This window comes from Pinus tabuliformis, chromosome 6, assembly GCF_031772625.1.
Source record: "Pinus tabuliformis cultivar Carrire ecotype Pingquan chromosome 6, CPIR1, whole genome shotgun sequence".
NCBI classification, from domain to species: domain Eukaryota; kingdom Viridiplantae; phylum Streptophyta; class Pinopsida; order Pinales; family Pinaceae; genus Pinus; species Pinus tabuliformis.
The window spans coordinates 1,398,928,868-1,398,948,461 of NC_142292.1; the positions used below are offsets into that span (position 1 = coordinate 1,398,928,868).

Consider the following 19,594-nt stretch of genomic DNA (forward strand, 5'->3'; position numbering starts at 1 on the left):
ATGTAAATAATCTCAGTAGACCCATGTCGTGTATGTAATTGCCTAGGTGAACCTACTTTTTTGGTGACGATCTACATTTCGAGAAGTTTTTTTGTCTCACTGATCCATTCTCCGATGGTCGGCAGAGTTTTCCTTCAGCCTTACCCCAAACCCGGAATGGATTTTGTCACTGGGATCTTATGCGAGTCCTAGTGTTATAGAGCAAGTCTATGTAAAAGTGATTTGGAAATAATCCTAACTATTTGGTTAGGTTATTTTATTACAAATTGCTTGGTCTACTGGATTATAGTGGTGTCGCAGAAATGGCTAGTCTGTGAGGGTCTTTTTCAAATGGGTTTTTCCCCTTATGATGTAAAAATATGAAAATTAAGATGTAAAGTGTCTTGAGGGTTGGAAAAAATAATTTATCCCCTCATAGGTTAATTAATTAAATTTTTTGGCCAAAAAATTAATTAAAATCCTAAGCCAGAAATTTAATTAACTCTAGGTCCTAGGTAAATTTAAATTCTCCGAAGGCAAAATTTGTCGGTCCTTAAAATTCAAATTTTAAAAGGTCCCAGGACTAAGGTAAATTAATTATTTTGCTAAATTTTAAGCCTTTAGTCCCTGGGGTTAAGTCAAAGTCAAAATTTTGAGGAAATTAATTCAAAAATTTAATTTTTGAATTAATTAAAATGCATTTAATTGAAAAATTCAAATTTCTTCAAAGTTTTAAAATTTCGACGGATGAGATTAAAAGAAATTTTGATCCTTATCAACGGTCGAGATTACTTTGACAATGATCACACGAACTAGTTGTTGGAGGATTTATCTTTAAATAGGAAGTCATTTTTCAGTCAATTCATCCGACCTTTCAGTCGTGTGCTAAGCGAAAAGCTCTCGTGTAATCATTTTTTCGGATAATATGTAGAAATTCCAACCATAGATCAATAGATTATGCAATGTACTAAAGCAAAATACAAGATCTACTTCTACAACAAACTTGCGGAAGCTTAATCAAGTTTGAGCAAGATCAAATAGAACACATATAACTGAGAATGAGAAAGAAATGACACATGAACACAGAAGAATACTCTGGGGAAAGCCTCAGTTAAAAACCCTGATCTCTGTATTATCATACAAGTGGAAATATGTCCCTCTACTGCTCATAGATAGTCAAAGGCTTCTCACAGCCCTTCTCCTCTGCCCTCCAAGCCTCCTATTTCTTTGCGCAGTTTCTCCTGGGGTCCAATGCTGCCACCTGTGTGAATTCACCTCTCACACTGCTCACTAAACTAAAAAGTAACTGCGCAATCCTGAAGGAGATAATTCCTTCTACATGGATGAGATTCATATATAGGAAAATTCCTCCAACTAATAGTACAATGTCCCTGTCTTTAATCTCAACTGGGTCTCTGTCTGAACTGACATGCATGAGTTATTTATGAGAGAATATTCAGTTATCTGAAGTGCAACAGTTACATGCATGCATGCATTAACTAACTGAACTCACAATTAGTTCCTCCAACTGTTTGGAACTAATTTAATTGGACTTAACTCAGTTAACTGAGCTAACTAATTACAACTCAAATACAACTCATCCTTATCTCCTTAATTAAGGGATAACTTCCTCAATCAAAGGAGAAATTGTTGCATGTCTTCACATAGACTTCATGTTTGATTTTCTACAACTAATTAACTCAAAATGAATTAATTAATTATTTTTCAAATAGCTAGTGAGACTAAATTCGAATTTTAATTCAAGGACAAATTAAAATTGGAATCTATCCCGAAATAATATTTATAGCAATGCTATTTTTAGCACTTCCATTTTTCATTCCTTGTTGCTATGTCCAACACTAGTACCTGAGATGCTATTTATAGCATTTTTATTTTTAGCATTTTTTGTTATCATTTTCAACACTCCCTCTCAACAAGAAAGGCATTCAACTCGAACCCAATCCTGAACCTTTGGAATGTTTTGCATGCAACACTTCTCCCAAGCGTTGTTGCTCCAGCAACTCTAGAAACAAAAAATCTCCCAACTGACCTCCCCATTGGGCTAGAAACATCCTCTGATGCTGAAGCTTCCTCTGCCACTGACAAGTGCTCCCTCTATGACCTTTGAGCTGCTGCAACACTCCATGCATCTCGCACTGTTGCACACATCTTTGTACCATCCTGCACTGGTGCAACACTCCTATGCCTCTCGCATTGTTGCAACCTACTAGCTCTATGCTATCTTGGGATTCTTGCATTGTAGCTCTCTCTGTTGCTCCATCGGCATCTGTCTCTACCCACTCAGCCAGTCCTGCTACTCCTCATCGGGGCTCCCGTAGCAAGGTCTAATCAAAGAGGTTGGGTACCTCAAAGACCCTGCCCCTATTTCAACGTTCTTGGGACTATCACTCCAGATCGCCCCACCTCCCACCTGGAGGTAAGGATGCATGTGATCCCTCTACCCACTTGGCTTGAAATTCCCCCCTACTGGAGGTCTCTACATGAGTTGATGCCTCCACTCGATCTCGTCTCAGCTTCTCCAGTTGTGGCTGCTCCAAAACCTCCTGAAGCTGCTTCACCAATTGTGGCTCCTCCACAATTGTCTAAGACTTCTTCTAGCGCTACATGTTGAGAGGTAATGTACTCTCCCTCTCAATCACCAAGTCTCCAACAGTTGCCTTGCTCCTCAAGGCTTTGCGTGCATCTTGAACCTCAAGAGCATACAGGTTCTTGACTCGTGAACCGATCTGCATCACTTGTCTCGTGGTGACATGTCTAAGTAAAACCTTTCCGTAACTAAAGACTACACATAGCCTTTGTCTTCCAGCATTGCGATCGATACCAAGTTTTTCTTCAATCCTGGTACATACTTCACATCTGTCAAGGTAATGCGAGCTCCATGCTCCCTCTGAAAAACAACTGTGCCCACTCCTGAGACACTATACTTTTCATCAATACCCATCGCTATGCGTATCCGGAGATCTTTCTCCTCCAAGGTACTGAACAAACTCTTATCGCCGGTCATGTGGAATGAAGTTGCACTGTCAAAAAACCAACCACATCCCACCATGGATGAAACCATGATCCAATTCGTTGTTGTTCTAACGGTTTATTCTTGAGAAATTATATAGTGTTTTGGTAATTTTAGGAAACAATGGTATGTTTTATGCTTTAGAGAAATTTTACTTCAATTTCTTTATTAGCCCAATATCAATATCCAGTTTAGAAATCACATCAACATGATAGTAAAATGCAGATAGAACATAAACATAAACAGCGGAAGACAAGCCAAGACAAGAGGACACAAGATGTGGCACCAGCCACGGACAAAACCTAATGTGGGGAAACCCTTGATCAATTCTTATTTTATTCTTCAATAGTTCAGTAGAGAGAGATAGTACAATTTACAAATCTGATATTTTGTAACAGCAATAAAAGAGCCCTAACCATAAAATTCAACGCCGGTCAATAGGGAAAATTTTGACCCTCAACAAAATGGTCAACTTTAGTCAACTTCGACCTCCAAACAGCAAGATGAATCAGCCCTCAAAACAGACCAAAACAGTCTAGTCAAACCTAGTCAAACAGCCAACCCTGCAGTCAGCCCTAGTTGTAGTCAACACTGGTCAAAGTCAACGTTTGACCTTGATTTTTGTGCCCAGAAATGCAGCCTGCCCAAACAGAAGTATCTCACCCAAAAACACAGTCAAACAGGTCAATGTTGTTGGTCAACGCTGGTCAAAACACTTCCTGAAATTTGGTCAACTTTGGTCAAAACACTTAATGAAATTTGGTCAATGCCCAAAACAGAATTTCGTCCCCCTTTCCTTCGCACGTGTGAGAGAGAAAGTTGCCCAAAAAATGTGTACCCAATCAGATGAGGAGAGAGAGAGATGTGTGAGGATGAGTGTGTCCAAATGAGGCTAAGGCATCATGTATTTATAGTAAACGTTGAGGATGAATAGATGTGATTGTTGGGCTTCTAAGCCTACATAAGTTTGTTGGCCGACCTTGACAATTTGCCCGTAATCAAAATAAATTCATAGCTTCATTTGTATATGTCAGAATCAAATGATCTTTAGATCAATCCTACACCTCTTGGAGAGAGGAATCCAAGAAAAATATCATTTTTCATAAATAAGATGACCCATGTGGAGTTTGGCCCTAGTTTCCAATTTTAACACTCCCTCTCAACTAGGGAGAACTCCCTCTGCTAATCCATCTACCAGTCTATACTATCTCTGCCATCAATGCACTGCTCTGCTGAACTATGAAGAAGAAGTGATTGAGAATGTATCATACCCTTCTCTATTGACCCGAAGCCAGTCTCAAATAAAGGAGAGTGTCTCATACCAAGCTTACTGACCCGAAGTCAATTCCAATCAAAAGAGAGTGTCTCATACCACTCTTACTGACCTGAATTCAGTTCCAATCAAAAGAGAGTATCTCATACCACTCTTACTGACCCGAAGTCAGTTCCAATCAAAAGAGAGTGTCTCATACCACTCTTACTGACCCGCAGTCAGTTCCAATGATCCCAAATCAATATGAGCCATCCTAGCATAGGGAGTACGGTAGTACACGATGCATCCATCGGCAATACTATGGTCCCTATCCTCATTTCCCTACTCATTGGCCAAATGAGAGGTACTTCCCATGAGTCACAGATTGCATGGGTATGATGTCTCAACTGGAGAAGGATGAACCACTCATCCTGCCTACATGTCGCCAAGCGGTATCATAGGGGAAGGTTGAACCACTCACCCTGTACACAGCAAACCACTAGGGTAAGGTTGAACCACTCACCCTATGGTTGCTCATCGCTCCAAGAAGTACCCCAAGCCCCCCGGAGCTCCCAGAGCTCAATGTCCATATCATACAGGACCCTCATAAGAGGGTCTCTCCACGACTCCAAGTCATTCTCGGAAGGCCAAGAACTTGACCTTCCCCAGGGGCTTTGTCAGAATATCGATGACCTGCTCATCAGTCCTAATGTGATGGAGCCTTATTGCTCCTTGTTGTAACATATCTCAGATAAAGTGGTACCTGATATCTATATGCTTGGAGCGATCATGAAACACGACATTCTCTGATAATCAGATCCCACTCTGGTTGTCGCAGAGGATCACCGTGGTATCCAGCACATGTCCAAATAGATCACTGAAGAGCTTCCTCAACTAGACAGTTTCACAGGAGGCCATACTAGCAATTATGTATTTGGCCTCAGCAGTGCTCAAGGCAACCAATTTTTGCTTCCTGCTCATCCAGGATATCAAAGCAGAACCCAAAGAAAAACATTCAGAAGTGCTCTTGCGATCCACCATACTGCCTGCCCAATCAGCATCAGAATAAACATGCAGCCTCACATCTCTGGCAGCGTATCTCAGTCCATTAGTGATTGTACCCCGAAGATATCTCAAAAGATTCTTGGCACCAATCACCATATATTGGCTCAATGTGTTAACTACAAAACATATGTCTAGACGGGAGTTCACCAAAAACATCAGTGCTTCCTATGAGTTGACGATACTCAAAAGCATTTCCCAATTCAGGTCCGGCAACATTGCCACATAACTTCTTAAAGTTAAGTTCCATCGAGGTAGTCACAGGCTTGCAGTCTACCATCCTAAATCTTTCCAATATCTTCACAACATATTTTCCTTGAGATAGGAAAATTTCACCTGGATTTTGCCAAACCTCCAACCCTAGAAAGTAGAGCATCGGTCCTAGGTCCTTCATCTCAAATTTAGAAGCTAACTCCCTCTTACATTTGTGAATGAGAGGGTCTGCACCTGTCAGAAAGGGGTTGTCCACATAAAGTACCAGAATTAGAGGTTTATCATTTTCAACCTTAAAGTAAAGGTTCGAATTGGCTTCACTTCTAGTGAATCTTAGCTTCATCATATAGCTATTGATCCTCTCATACCCAACCTGGGGAGCTTACTTCAAACCATAGAGAGCTTTCTTCAACCTGCATACATGAGATTCTCGGTCATGAACCTCAAACCCCTCGGGTTGTTCCACATAGACTTCCCCTTTGATCGAACCATGCAAGAAATGGGTCTTGACATCCATCTAATGTAGGTTCCATCCTTGCAAGGCAGCAAGGGCTATGATCGAGCGGATGGTGGTGTATCGAGCAACAGGTGCAAATATCTTATCGTAATCTACACCTTCCTTTTGAGAGAAGCCTCGAGCAACAAAGCGAACCTTGAACTTTTCTACACTTTCATTAGCTCCATGGTTGATTTTGTAGAGCCACTTAGAGGTGACAACCGATTTGTCTTGGGGTCTAGGGACCACATCCTAGACATCATTCTTCATAATTGACTCGTATTCTTCATTCATAGCATCCTTCCATACTTGTTGCTTCACGGCTTCTTCAAATGATGAAGGCTCATTTTGAATGATAGTGCTCATGACGGTCAAGTATCCTTGATACCTGTTCGGCTTCTTACCTTCACATAAAGCCCCCCTTGGTGCAATATGTCTCTCAACATCTTCGAGAGTCTCCCTAAGCCATGAGGGTCTCCTCTTGGAGGAGGAGGGCTCTTGAGGAGGAGGATCAATAGGATCCATAGGTTCATCAACATCCGACATCGTTTCATCTTCTTTTGCACCCTGTTTTCCAATTTCAACTTCTTTGTCCTTCCTTCGGATAGGAAGGTTGTTGATCTTCCTGAGGGCCATATCTTCATCAAAGGTGACATCATGACTTATCTCAACTTCCTTTTCACTAGCAACATAAATTTTATATCACTTAGAATTTCCACTATAGCCCACAAACATTCCTTTCTTCCCAGATGCACCCAATTTACTTCGGCACATGAAAATAGACCTATGTTACCGGATCTGGTAGAGGCAGGAGGAATATTGCCGGATCCGGATACGATACACCAAAAATACGTCTAAAATACGTATTTTATAAATATACAGTTTTTGGAAACGGTAAACTTTCCCAGGATACGGATCCCGCTGGTGGCTGCCGGAAACAGTGAAATGGTCACCGAAAAGTCAGAAAAAGCGGAATTTTTTTAGTTTTCGATTGTCATTGTAAGTTTAGATATGCGTCCTCAGCCAGCCAAGAATGTTGTCATCAGTCAGCGGTTGTCCCCACACTGCCGTCAGTCAGTCATTGCCCCAGCCAGCAAGGCTTAGCCACGGTGCTCAGCCACCGCCTCGTTGCTGCCCGTTGTTGCTCAGCAGACAGGTTAAAAAAAAAAATTCAAACGTCATATAAAATACACAAGAAAATTATAATCGCTTATAACTTCTGAATCCTGGTAACATAGGAAAATTATAATCGCTTATAATACAAGACATTATAAACTTTAATGAACATGGATGTGACGAAAATTATAATAGACTTATTGTTAATTTAAATATTTAAAATTTAAAAAGTAAGTTTTTATTCTAATCAATTTTAAAATTTCTCTTCATGTTTAAAAAGTAAGTTTTCTAAAATAAGTTTAATAATTTGCTTAATATAAATATTATAACTAATAATTGATTGTTAAATATTTATAAATGATGCATTAATTTTATTATAGTTAAATTAATAATGATTTTAAATATTTATAAATGATGCATTAATTTTATTATAATTAAACTAATAATTATTTTTAAAGTATTACATTTAATTATATATTTAAAAATTCACATATGTTTTTTATTTTTATATAAATTTAATTAATGTTTAATTAATATTAATAAATGATACATTAAATATGAAATTATTTACACAATAATTATTTATTGTATGTAAAAATTATATATTTAAAAACTAACTTATGATTTTATTTTTATATTAATATAAATTTTAATTTTAAATTTTTTTTTTTTTTTTAATTTGCTTGTACTTGACGTTTCCTTGCCGTTTCCGGATCCTGGCTTTTCAAAAAATTAGTGGATCCGTATCCGAATCCGTATCCGTATCCGGATCCGGATCCTAATCCTGGTAACTTAGAAATAGACGAGGCTTCCAAAAATTCTAAAATGAGAGACATCGGGTTTCTTACCAGCGAACATTTCTTCGGGAGTCTTGGAGTCCAATGCTTGATGAGCGCATCGGTTTTGAGCATACGCGGCAGTATTTGCAACTTCAACCCATAGGAACTTCGGAAGCCCTTGATCATGAAGCATGGCACGAACAGCTTCTACAATAGTGTGATTCTTCCTTTCAGCCACACCATTTTGATCATGAGTGTATGGCGTTGTAGTCTCCCTCTTAATGCCAACTTCTCTGCAATAATCTTGGAATTCATTGGATTCGAACTCGGTCCCATTATCAATCCTCAATATCTTGATTTTCTTCTTGGATTGGTTTTCGAGCAAGGCTTTGAAGTGTCGGAACCAGGTGAACACTTCATCCTTCTTCTTCAAGAAGTAGATCCAATTCTTACGAGAATAATCATTTGTAAAGGTGAGATAATATAAGTATCCACCCAAAGCATTTACAGCCATCATACCAGATATGTTGAAGTGGATCAATTGCAATATAACTGTGGTCTTACTATTACTTGAGGGGAATGGTCCCCTTGTAAGTTTTCCTTCGGCACATCCCGGACATACACCTTCAAGCTCTACTTTGAACTCAGGCATACTTGTCACCATCTGTCTCACATCGAGTAGGGCCTTATAATGAAGATGGGCAAACCTCTGGTGCCATAGTTCAGATTGTAGAGATGTGTTACAAGACATGGCTCCCAATGGACTTCCACCAACTTGATACAAAGTGTCAACCCTGAACCCAAGAGTAAAAGCATCTTTAAAATTTCTTTTCCAAACACGTATCTTTCCATCAATGAATGCCACCTTGAATCCTCTATCCTCCATGGCCGACATGGACACCAGGTTCTTCTTGAGATCAGGTACATATAATACTTCGTGTAAATGAATAGTGTTACATTGATTCAATTGAAGGGTAACATTTCCTACTCCCTTCACGGGATAGGTGGCATCATCTCCAAGGATGATCTCCAAGTTTGTCTCCTTTTCTATTAGATTAGAGAGAGCTTCCTTGTATCCGACGAAGTGCCTTGATAAACCCTCGACTCCTGCACTGGTTTTCCCGAGTTGGGTTTTTTTTGGGACATTGGTCCAAAAAAAATGGTGTAATTATGTGTGTGTTTATTTCTCTCCTGTGCAGTGTTTTGTTTCCACAGTATTTTATATTGTGAAGGTTGCATTAGATTTTATTTCGATGTTTAATGTGTAACAATGTAAAAAACTTGATTCAAAAATTAACAAGTAGGTGGAATTTAATCAGTTGTTGCAGTAGGGATTCAAGAAACCGAATTTTCACGTCCTTCGTCTCCACATTTCCATAGGGACTACCCCCCATAGCCTGTTGTTGGGAGACAGCTAGAACAGAGAGGTCGGGGATCAGAGTGATAGCCCCCGACCTGATTCGTTGTTGCAGTGCTTGTACAATCTGAGCGACAACAAGGGGAAAGCATTGTGTTGTAAATTTTTCTATGTTGTAATCTATAATTTAGCATAACACCCAATGCTTTAAAAATAAAAAGTTTAATAACCAATTATAAAATGTAAATTTGGTAAAAATGTTGATGAGGCTTAGTTGGTTTATAAATAAGGGGTTTCGGTATTCCCTTTTCCAAATTTCAAATCCCCTCCAAAACATGTTTGGTCATCATGGGCCATCTCACTAGCATAAGGAGGTCATTTCATGTGGTTGGGACCAAGTGCAAGTCTTGAGCAGATTAGGTAGAATCTAAGTTAAGTGACACAAATCCAAAGTGTTGGACACAAATTTGTGAGGGCACATGCCGAACATGAGTTTGGAACACCTCCCATTCATAGAACATATGCCAAACTCATTTTAGCATGTTCCCTCACCGTGCCCCGCGATTAGGATGTGCCCATGGAAAAAGTGGCCCACAAGTCTTAAAATGCCAGCCTGTCCATCTTTTTCCTTCATTTCACTCACCAAGTTGGAGTGTTAATGGTTTTTGGAGTACAACTAAATGTTTTAGTGCAGCATTGAAGGGATTTCAAGAGTTGGGCAAGTGGATTTCTCCACCAGTATTCAAGTTTGTTTTCCTACAACAGTCCATTTTCTTCTTCATTTCATAGAAATCATGGTTGGTGAGATTTCACATGGGAGGAAGGATACATTTAGATAGATATATCAAGATAGAGCATCCCTTGATGAGTTGGAGGGTTTCGTAGAATTTTACATTGGAACTAGAATATTTTGACGCTATGATGTTCCCAGAGATGGGGGGGCTAAAAATCCCTATGCTTGGTGAGAAACTCATGGGCTAGCATGCTCCCTTCTATAGAAGCGACCCATGAGGCTTCTCTGTTAGGTTACTTCATCCTCTTGTTGAGAGAGGAATTGGAGCACATATGTGAATTTGTACACTTTGAAGAAGAATAGACTTGAGCAGTCCAAGGTAGAGACAATGGTGTATGTGCACACCAAACTCCATTTTATTTATAGGCAGAGGGAGGAGTGATTGAAGGGAAAGACAAAGATGTGTGATATGGTTCATGATGATATGGGTTTGAGCAACAGTGTTGAGTTGGCAGTAGCCAACTTGGATCTTCATGAACCAATGCTAGACCCAGTCCATTTTGATAATGGTGATGCTCTTGAGAAATCATCCTCTACACCAGCAGATGCATCGATTGAACTGGATAAAAATGAGGATGGAGGAGAAAGAAATGGCAGCGATGCTAATTTTGATGATTCTGACATGGAGGAGGACTGCTGACAATCATAAGCTATGATATTCGTCCATCTATAGTTCTAGTATCTACCCTATTTTGTATTTTCCATTGGTATTCCCACATATAGTAGCAGTGACTTAGTTACTATGTAATACATTTTGATTTTGATGACTTTATGAGAAAACTGCAGTTTATAGTTCTAATTTCTTATGTGCTTGTCATTTGATCATCACTAATGTAATACTAGTAAGTACTTAGTAACTACTTGTATGATTAAACTTGTATCATCATCATGTAAATGCTATATTTGTTAATTTTTAATATATATATATATATATATACACATACCTATATATATAATGTGTCTATTATGTCATGTGTCATTGTGTCAAGCCACTTAGGGTGGAATAGATACCAAGCATCTTAGCCAAAAGATTGCTTCTGTGTGTCCTGAGTCTTATCGGCTTCTTTATATTAAATTCACATACCAGGTATACATATATCAAAAAAGAAAATGGTAGAAACACCCTATCAATCTTCACTCATGAGAATTTTCCTTAGCTAAACCATTTGCAAATCAAGCTTCGTTGGGTTTAGGTCTAAAATCAAGACATATTTGGCTAAATTTGATTTAGATTAATAAATTGAAATAAGAGATTTCAATATCACACCTTTACAAAGTATTCTTTTGCCGAAGCAGGAATTATTTCTGAACCAAAGTCATTTGCAGTAGGAAAACGCCATCTGGAATTAAAACAAGAACTTCTGTTACAGATCCCTTCATTACAGTAGCAAAATTTTCTCCTTCAGTGACAAGGTTTGAAATATGTAGAATATGGAATTACTTTTCATTGAACAACCCAAGGAAATGAAAAAAAGGAAAACAAGGAAATGGAAAACGCATTAGGAAGACATCGATGATTGTTGATACAAATAAACACTATACATGAAATGATTTAGACAAGATAGACAAAGGAGATGCCTTGATCACATCCATATATTATAAAAGAAACTATATTTAAAATACACATTATGAAGGACTAGGAAACTATAGTCCCATGAAATGAGAAAGATCATGTCAGTGCCAAAAGCATGACAGCTAAAACTAGAATCTTAAGCCTCAAAGTAACCTATATGTGAAAAAAGCTAAGTTCATATTGGTAACCTTTTTTACTGCTAAATTTGGTTCATCACTCAACAGCAAAGGAATAGAGTAACAAGAATTTCAAGTTGAAGCGTAGTGACAACTTGAAGCACCTATTACAAAGATGAACTAGGTTGAAACCCTATGGGTGCACTTCCTATATCAATGTGGTTAAAGGGGATAAGGCCTACTCCTAGGTGATTTTGATGAAATATATGCTTCTCTGTTGTAGTTGAAAAGTGTAACTAGGTTTAGTCTTCATAATGACATGTGTAATTGTGATTTTATGTAATTGATGTAAAGAAGAAAATCAAATTATTTTTGTAGTACTTGAATCATGGGTTTCATTATCAAGGAATTTTATTTTAGTTAAGGTTTCCATTGTGAACCTTTAGGTTTTGTGATCAAGTCATAAAAGTCAAATTGACTCAATGTCATGTATGAAGGACCGTTCTTGGGTATGTTACATTTTTGGATAACTCATTAAATGAATAAGAAGGCCCTCCAATACCAAGCAAAAGCACCTCCTACAAGTCGGCTTCAAGAAGGAATAATGAAACCTCTCCAAAGGACATGTCAGCTCACCCTCACTCAAGTCGGCCTATTTGATGAGCAAACCACTATAAATAGGGCAGCTCGGCTATCATTGGAGGCAGAGATTTTCGGTCAAGCAAGTCTGCAATTAGGTTGATCTCCACTCACACGTGCGAAGAGAGGAGTGTCACTGATACAGAAAAGGACCGAAGTCTTCCTTACTATGCTAGGAGCTGAATTAAGAAGTATTTGAGTTAGTTCATCAAGCTGAGTTGGAGAATAAAACCATTTAGTTCAAGCGAAGGAGATTAAGGTGTTGAAGCAATATACCTCTTTCATGTGCTGCAACTACAGTTTCCAAGGAGGCCGAAGTAGGGTGCAGGTCTGAAGCAGAAGGAAACTGAATTTTTAAGGTAGCCAAGATGGAGGAAGGAGCAGATGTTTGACTATTGTTGACTAGATCAGGAAGGATCTCCTCAAATTCTTGTTTATCTTTTGATATTTACATAAGATCATTTATAAAATTACTATACAAATCATCAAATAACAAATGACATAATCTGAAAATTAACAAATAATCTTATAGGAGCATATTTCAAAACAATTTGTTTGTTGTATAATTTCTGACTATCATGATTCAGTTTTCAACCAATGCAATATAGGTGTGTATCTCCATTGTCAAACATGAGCTCCAAAGATACATTTTACGAAGTATAATAACTAATTCTTTTAATATATTGATAGTTTCACTATTTTTTTACTAAGCTGCAGGGAGAAGCTACTATGTAGCACTTGTTACATTTATGCAAATACTATGTGCCACATGTGCAATTACCTTATTATCTCACTTTATATACCACATGCACTTAATGTACTGTCTCACTTTTAACATAAGAATTTCATGATATTATAATTTATAACCTTGCAATATTGTTCACTTATGTAACATACATTAGGCATATGTGGCCACAATATTTGTAACACGGAGTAACATCAACTCAACATTGGCATTTGATAAAGCCTAAGAAATAGGCATTAATCTAACATAAGATTTATATACGATAACTCCAAAAAGTGTATAAACGAAGAAAAATTATGAGTGATATAAGATATATGTTCAATAATAGTTTTAGCAAAACAAAATAGAAAAAATACAGTTAACAAAAACAACAATAATTTTAATAAGACATCATAGAAGAGAGTTTTAGCTCCTACAAATAATTCTAATAAATCAATACAAGCATGGAGTTGAGTGGTTTTGAAAATGGGGTTTTCATACAGTGAGATTCAATAGGAGAGAAGCGAGCACGGTAGAAAATGACGAGAACAATTTCAGAAACAATATGGCATCGATGCTTCTGATTGGGATCCGAGAACTTCAAAGGTATGGAGTTTGTTAAAAAATAATTCAAGTTTGTGAATCACTACGGGACTCCGGAGTGAAAACCTCAGTGATAGAGAAGGAATATCATTCAAATACCGAGGATTGTCGCGAAGAAGTTACCCTATAGAGTAGTTGGGGTTTTGACTCTAGAGAGAGTTGACAGTGAGATAAAGATCAGGCATGGAGAACGAGTAGGCATTGATTATGGGCAATGGAATACCAGAAGAAGCTATAGGTAGCATGACGACGGATCAGGATTCAAAGGCAGCTGCTTTTCCTTCTTCCACTTTGGGAAAAGTCAGACAGACAGATCGGAAAACCTAGAAGGTTGGTGGCTTCATTCCGCAGATCCAAAGCGATAATGATCTAGCTGCCAAGGTTTTAACTCCTGTCAAAAATAATATCTGTCCAGCCAAGCATAAGAAGAAGCCTTTATCTTATTCCCAACTTGCAAGGAGTATTCATAAACTTGCTACAACAACTGATCAAAAAAGCTCCCAGAAGCAGCTAGTACATCAAGTAAATGTTAAAAATGCTAAAAATGACAAGGAAATCTCAGGTTTTGTGGAAACAAATCATTTGGGTCAAGTCAAAATTGCTTCAACAGACAAAACAAGAAAGTGGATTTGGGTAAATGCAAAGCAATATCAGGGCATTTTAAGGCGCAAGCTTGCTCGCCTTAAATGGGAACAAATGAGAAGAAAATTGATCCAGAGAAAGAAAATAAAGAAGAGCAACAAAAATAAAGAAGAATCAATCATTTACAGTCCCACATCTACACCTCTTACTTGGTCCTCAGATCTATATGTCCAAGAACTGATGAAGGCCTTGACAAGGCTGGAGATTTTGGAAGCCAAAGGACAGGAAAGGGACCGCAAAATTCTAGAGATCACAGTTGCAAACCGATGTCTAATGGAAGGTAATAGAATTTTAAAAGAAAAGGTAACAATGTTACAAGAGGCTCTTGAGATAGGAAAACAAGAATGGCAAAGCATGAAGACAGTATGGCAAAGCATGAAAGAATTAATAACAGCAAACAGAGATGTGATAATTTCTAAACAAACTCAGGTAGATACACAAGTATCTCAGCAAACAGACATTTCCAAAGAGAAGGCAAAAAGGAACATTAGGAAATATAGTCCAAAAGAAATCAAAGCTAGGGCTGAACATGCTAATGGTTACATAAGTACAGAGGAAGAAGACGATGCAAGTGCTCGTAGAACACAGGAAATAGAACACAAAGAAAGAAAGGGCAGGGAAACAAACTTTATTATCAGGGGAATAAGAGATTGTGGGAAGAATGAAATCACTCTCAATTTGACAAGAGACTTTCTGAAAGAGAAACTACATTGGAAAGGGAAAATTTGCCAAGCAAGGAGCATTGGGAAGATATGTGAAGAGAGGCCATGGCCCATAAAAGTCACCATAGCAAGCGTACAAGACAAACACTAGCTTTTGGGCAAAAATAAACTCTTGAAAGGCTCACACTTCTTCCTCGATGAATATTTAACCAAAAACCAACAAGAGGAGAGAAGGGATGAAGTGGAGAAAATTAGAATAGCAAGAAATGAAAGGAAAAGGGCATGGTTGTACAATGGTAAAGTCGTTATTGCAGTGTTTGGATCTCCGGGCAAAACAAGGCAACAAGCTGTCAACAAGAGCAGCATGGATGAAAAGGGCTGAAGACTCAAATTTGAGTCTTATGTGCCAAACTGCGTAGCAGTCAAATCCTACCCAGGTCTACCTAAGTTTAGTTTGTTGGAATTGTAGAGGTTACCCTTGGAGGGGACCTGGGTTAAGGCCTATTGCGGAAGGTAGAGACATAATTTGTCTCACGGAAACTCATGAGCACAATGGTTACAAAAATCTTGTGTTTGACAGTTACTTGAAGTTGGCAGTTTGGAACAAGGTAGCAAAAAATGGCAAAGGGTATGGGGGAATACTAGCTTTAGTGAAAGAAAAAGAAGGTCGTCACATTCAGTTAATTAAAGAAGATGCAAATAAACAATATTTATGGTCGAAAATATTAGAGAATGAGAATCACGTAACTATTGCAACATGCTATTTTGCCCCTCAAGTCTCAAAAACTTACAAAAATAAGGGGCTTGATAGCAAGGATCTGTATGCAGCTTTAAAACAAGATACTGTCGTGTACTCTTAGCGGGGAGAAGTTCTTTTAGTAGGAGATTTGAATGCTAGAACAACAAATAATCAAGCTAGCATTCTTTGTTGCAAAGAGGATAACAATCCTATTTGGCTCACCGAAGAAGAGAATCCCCAATGGGTGAGGTGTTCAGAAGATGGCAAAGTTAGCAAACATTTTGGAGAGGAGTTGCTTACACTGTGTAGGGCTTTCAACTTAATTATTTGCAATGGTCTAGAAAGATGGAAAAGGTCTGGGAACTTCACTTGCAACACATACAATGGGGCAAGTGTCGTTGACTATGTGATGTGTTCACAAAGCTTGATAGAAAAGATACATGAAGTTAGTATTGGAGAGCATATTTGGGACTTAAAATCAGACCATAACCCAATTTATATAAGGTTATCATGGTTAGAAGAAAGGCAGCATAGGAGGAAAACCCAATGCTTTCAACAATCACTATCAAGGGGCCAAAATTCTTCTAACACAAAAAATTGTACTGTCTTTAAGACAATGTTAGAGAGATTAATTTAGAAGGGAAAAACTAGTTTCAAAAGCTTCAACAGTCATGAGTTAACAAATATAATTCAAAGTGCACTTGAGAAGTGCAAAAGAGAAAAAAATAAGACATCAGAATCAAATTGTTTCCCTGTAAATGCTTGGTTTGATGAGGAATGCAAAATGGCAAGGAGAACCTTGAAAAGGCAGGAAAGGAGAAGATGAATGTGAAGTTATATAAGTAGATACTAAAAAGGAAAAAAGATGAGTTCATTCAAACAAGGAGAGGAGAGTTAATATATTTAAGCAGGAATAATCCAAAGTTTTTCTAGCGGGAACTGCAACCAAAGAAGAAGCAAATTGAAAATAATATTACAACCAATCAATGGTTTGAATATGCAAGACAACTCTATGAGAAAGAATCTAAGGCGAAGCCCCCCCCCCAGGATCAACACAACTTCAAAGCTCTTCACGTTACAAGAGTTGAAGAATGGAATTAGGAAGCTCAAAACAAGAAAGGCAAAGGACTTGGTTGAACTTCAAGCAGAGTATCTAAACTGGGGAATGAACGCTCTTGCACTGCACATCAGGGAAATATTCAACAACATCATTCAGCAAGGAATCCCAAGAGATTGGACAACTAGCCTAGTAATACCCCTTTTTAGAAGTGGAGACAATAATAATCCATCCAACTATAGAACAATTATGATCAATCCTTTGTTTGCAAAGCTTTTCAGTAGCATGGTAGAAAACATAATTAGTAAGTGGGCAGAAGTAAAAGAAAAGAGGGCAAGAGAACAAGCGGGTCTTAGGCCTGTAATGCCCCACTTAATCTTATCATGCAAATTTTGTTAATGTTTACATTATCTGAAAATATTGAGAAATAATGGTGAATATCTTCATTTGGGAAACTGTAAGTTTTATTTACTGATGTAAAATTTATTATCGTTATTATTCAAATTACCAACTTTTCTTCTCAAATTTATCTTGGATAGGATATGGTCTCCTTCCCTTATTCCAATTTAAATATTCATCTCACATCCCCAAAATGTACTCTCACATTTACTTGGGAGAAGACATGGTCCTCTCCAAATAATTACCAATTTATATATTCATCTCTCATCCCCAAAATGTACTCTCACATTTACTTGGGAGAAGACATGGTCCTCTCCAATTAATTACCAATTTATATATTCATCTCTCATCCCCAAAATGTACTCTCACATTTACTTGGGAGAAGACATGGTTCTCTCAAAATAATTACCAATTTATATATTCATCTCCTATTCCCAAAATGTACTCTCACATTTACTTGGCAGAAGACATGGTCCTCTCCAATTAATTACCAATTTATATATTCATATCACATTCCCAAATGTACTCTCATATTTACTTGGGAGAAGAGAAGTCAATTGTAAGGATGAGGGAGAACTTATGACATTAATGAGAGGTGTTTGAGGTGGAGAGGAGAGGAGAGGCATAAAAAGGGAAGGATGAAGAGAGAAAGGGGGGATGCTAGGTCTTGCTTTTAGTTTTGGATTGGCTGTGATTTTGGGAGAGCTTAGGGAACCTGTGGAGGTTTCCTGGACCAGGAGTTTGGAGGAAGTATTGTTTATTTTGGTCTGGATTATTCATCTTGGACACACTACATCTGGTTGGACTTGGGCTTGGAGGGCTAGGGAACCTGTGGAGGTTTCCTAGGCTAGGAAGTATTTCCTAGTTGGCTGGGAGGTAAATCCAGTCGGTAGTCAAGAGGAGCGTTCCAGAAGGAGCAGCAGCTCAAGGGCATCTCCATCGGGCTATCGGTACAGGTATTTCTATATGCATAGATTACTCATGTAAGTTATTGAAATGAAATGTTCACTATTTTAGTTGTAGGGATTAGAATGTAAATGGTAAAATTATCATTGTTTAAATGTCTGGTAAAAAGTAAATTATTGCCTCTTATTGCATTTAATTCCCAGAGAATATAGATCTGTTAGAAGACCCTAGGACAGGGCCTTACACGTGGTATCAGAGCTTTGGTTCAAAATCTGGACCCAAAACCCACTAAACCCAAATTCCGCTATAAGAGCTTGTAACCCTCATAAGGACTCATAATCCTAATATATAGGTTCTTCAAATTTGCCATCCAAAACCCACCTTGCACCCATTTTCAGATCTTAAATCGCCTCATCATAAACCTGATTTCTAGACTTGAGAGGGTTTATAGTACTAGAGTAACGACAATGGGAACAACGGAGACGCGGACGCATTGCAGTTTCTGCAGATCTGCCGACCCAAAAGCGAATTTTCGCAGCGACTACTCATTAAATCTGGGGGTCGTTTAGGCGCTCTCGTAGCCCATAAAATCCGAGGCTCCATTCAACCCCTTTCATCTTCAATCGTTCCAAGGCCTCTTTGGTCTGCCTGGGTGCGTTTCTGAATTTCTCACCGAGTGAGTGAGTAGATCCAGCCTTGTTTCAGCGAAATCTGTTGTGGTTCGGGGTTTTCTTGGCTTTTTCCTTTTCATTCTTTGTTTCCTTGGATTCGAACTCGAGAGCTCCTGAATATAATGGCCCGAGACAGCTAGAACCAGGAGGAGACTGGGTGCCAAGTCCCGGAAGGGCTCATGTGCTATGCCAACAACTATGGCTTCTTCGAAAGTCCAGCCACCATGAGCCTCTGCTCCAAGTGTTACCGCGAATTCGTGCTGCTCAACTCCCCCAAATCATCCTTCGATAAGCCGCAGCAGTAGCAGCCGATGTAGGGCGAGGTTTCTATCCCGAGACCTGACGTTGTTGCTGAGGAGATTTGATCCGAATACCTGGTCGTCGACAAGGTCTGTGCGTGTGCCCGTTAGATGAATTTACGAATTTGGTTTTGGTTGAAATGCAGTCATGACGGTTCAATGGGAACAAAGCACAATACCCCCATTGTGATTGGGGGTCCCGAAGGTTAAAATTTTTGGGGTTCTGCACGGGAATCGATCCTGTGACTGCCTGTTGGCAAATGATTCTTGGGGTGCAAAACCCCATTTATGAATAAAGAAAAAATGCCTTGAATGCTTCTGCTTACATGGCAAGTAGATGCCATTTTCCTTCCAATATCACTTGCTATGTTCTTCTTGTTTTATTTAACCAATAATGGTGATTTTGGGGTTTTATGTGCTCCAACCAGAGCTGTTTTATTGAGGGGTTTCGCCATTCACTGTGGAGAATCTCCAAAATCTTCCATT

At 38.5% G+C, this 19,594-nt stretch overlaps 1 protein-coding gene across 3 annotated transcripts in view; it reads right to left on the reverse strand.

Moving 5' to 3' along the window:
* LOC149263877 (glucose-1-phosphate adenylyltransferase large subunit 3, chloroplastic/amyloplastic-like) overlaps positions 1 to 19,594 on the reverse strand; it is a 461,146-nt gene that overhangs the window by 177,423 nt on the left and 264,129 nt on the right. For all 3 annotated transcript variants that reach the window (XM_089426745.1, XM_089426747.1, XM_089426742.1), the window contains one exon: positions 11,346 to 11,418. In XM_089426745.1, the coding sequence (XP_089282871.1) occupies positions 11,346 to 11,418 (73 nt within the window). The remainder of the gene's footprint in view (positions 1 to 11,345; positions 11,419 to 19,594) is intronic.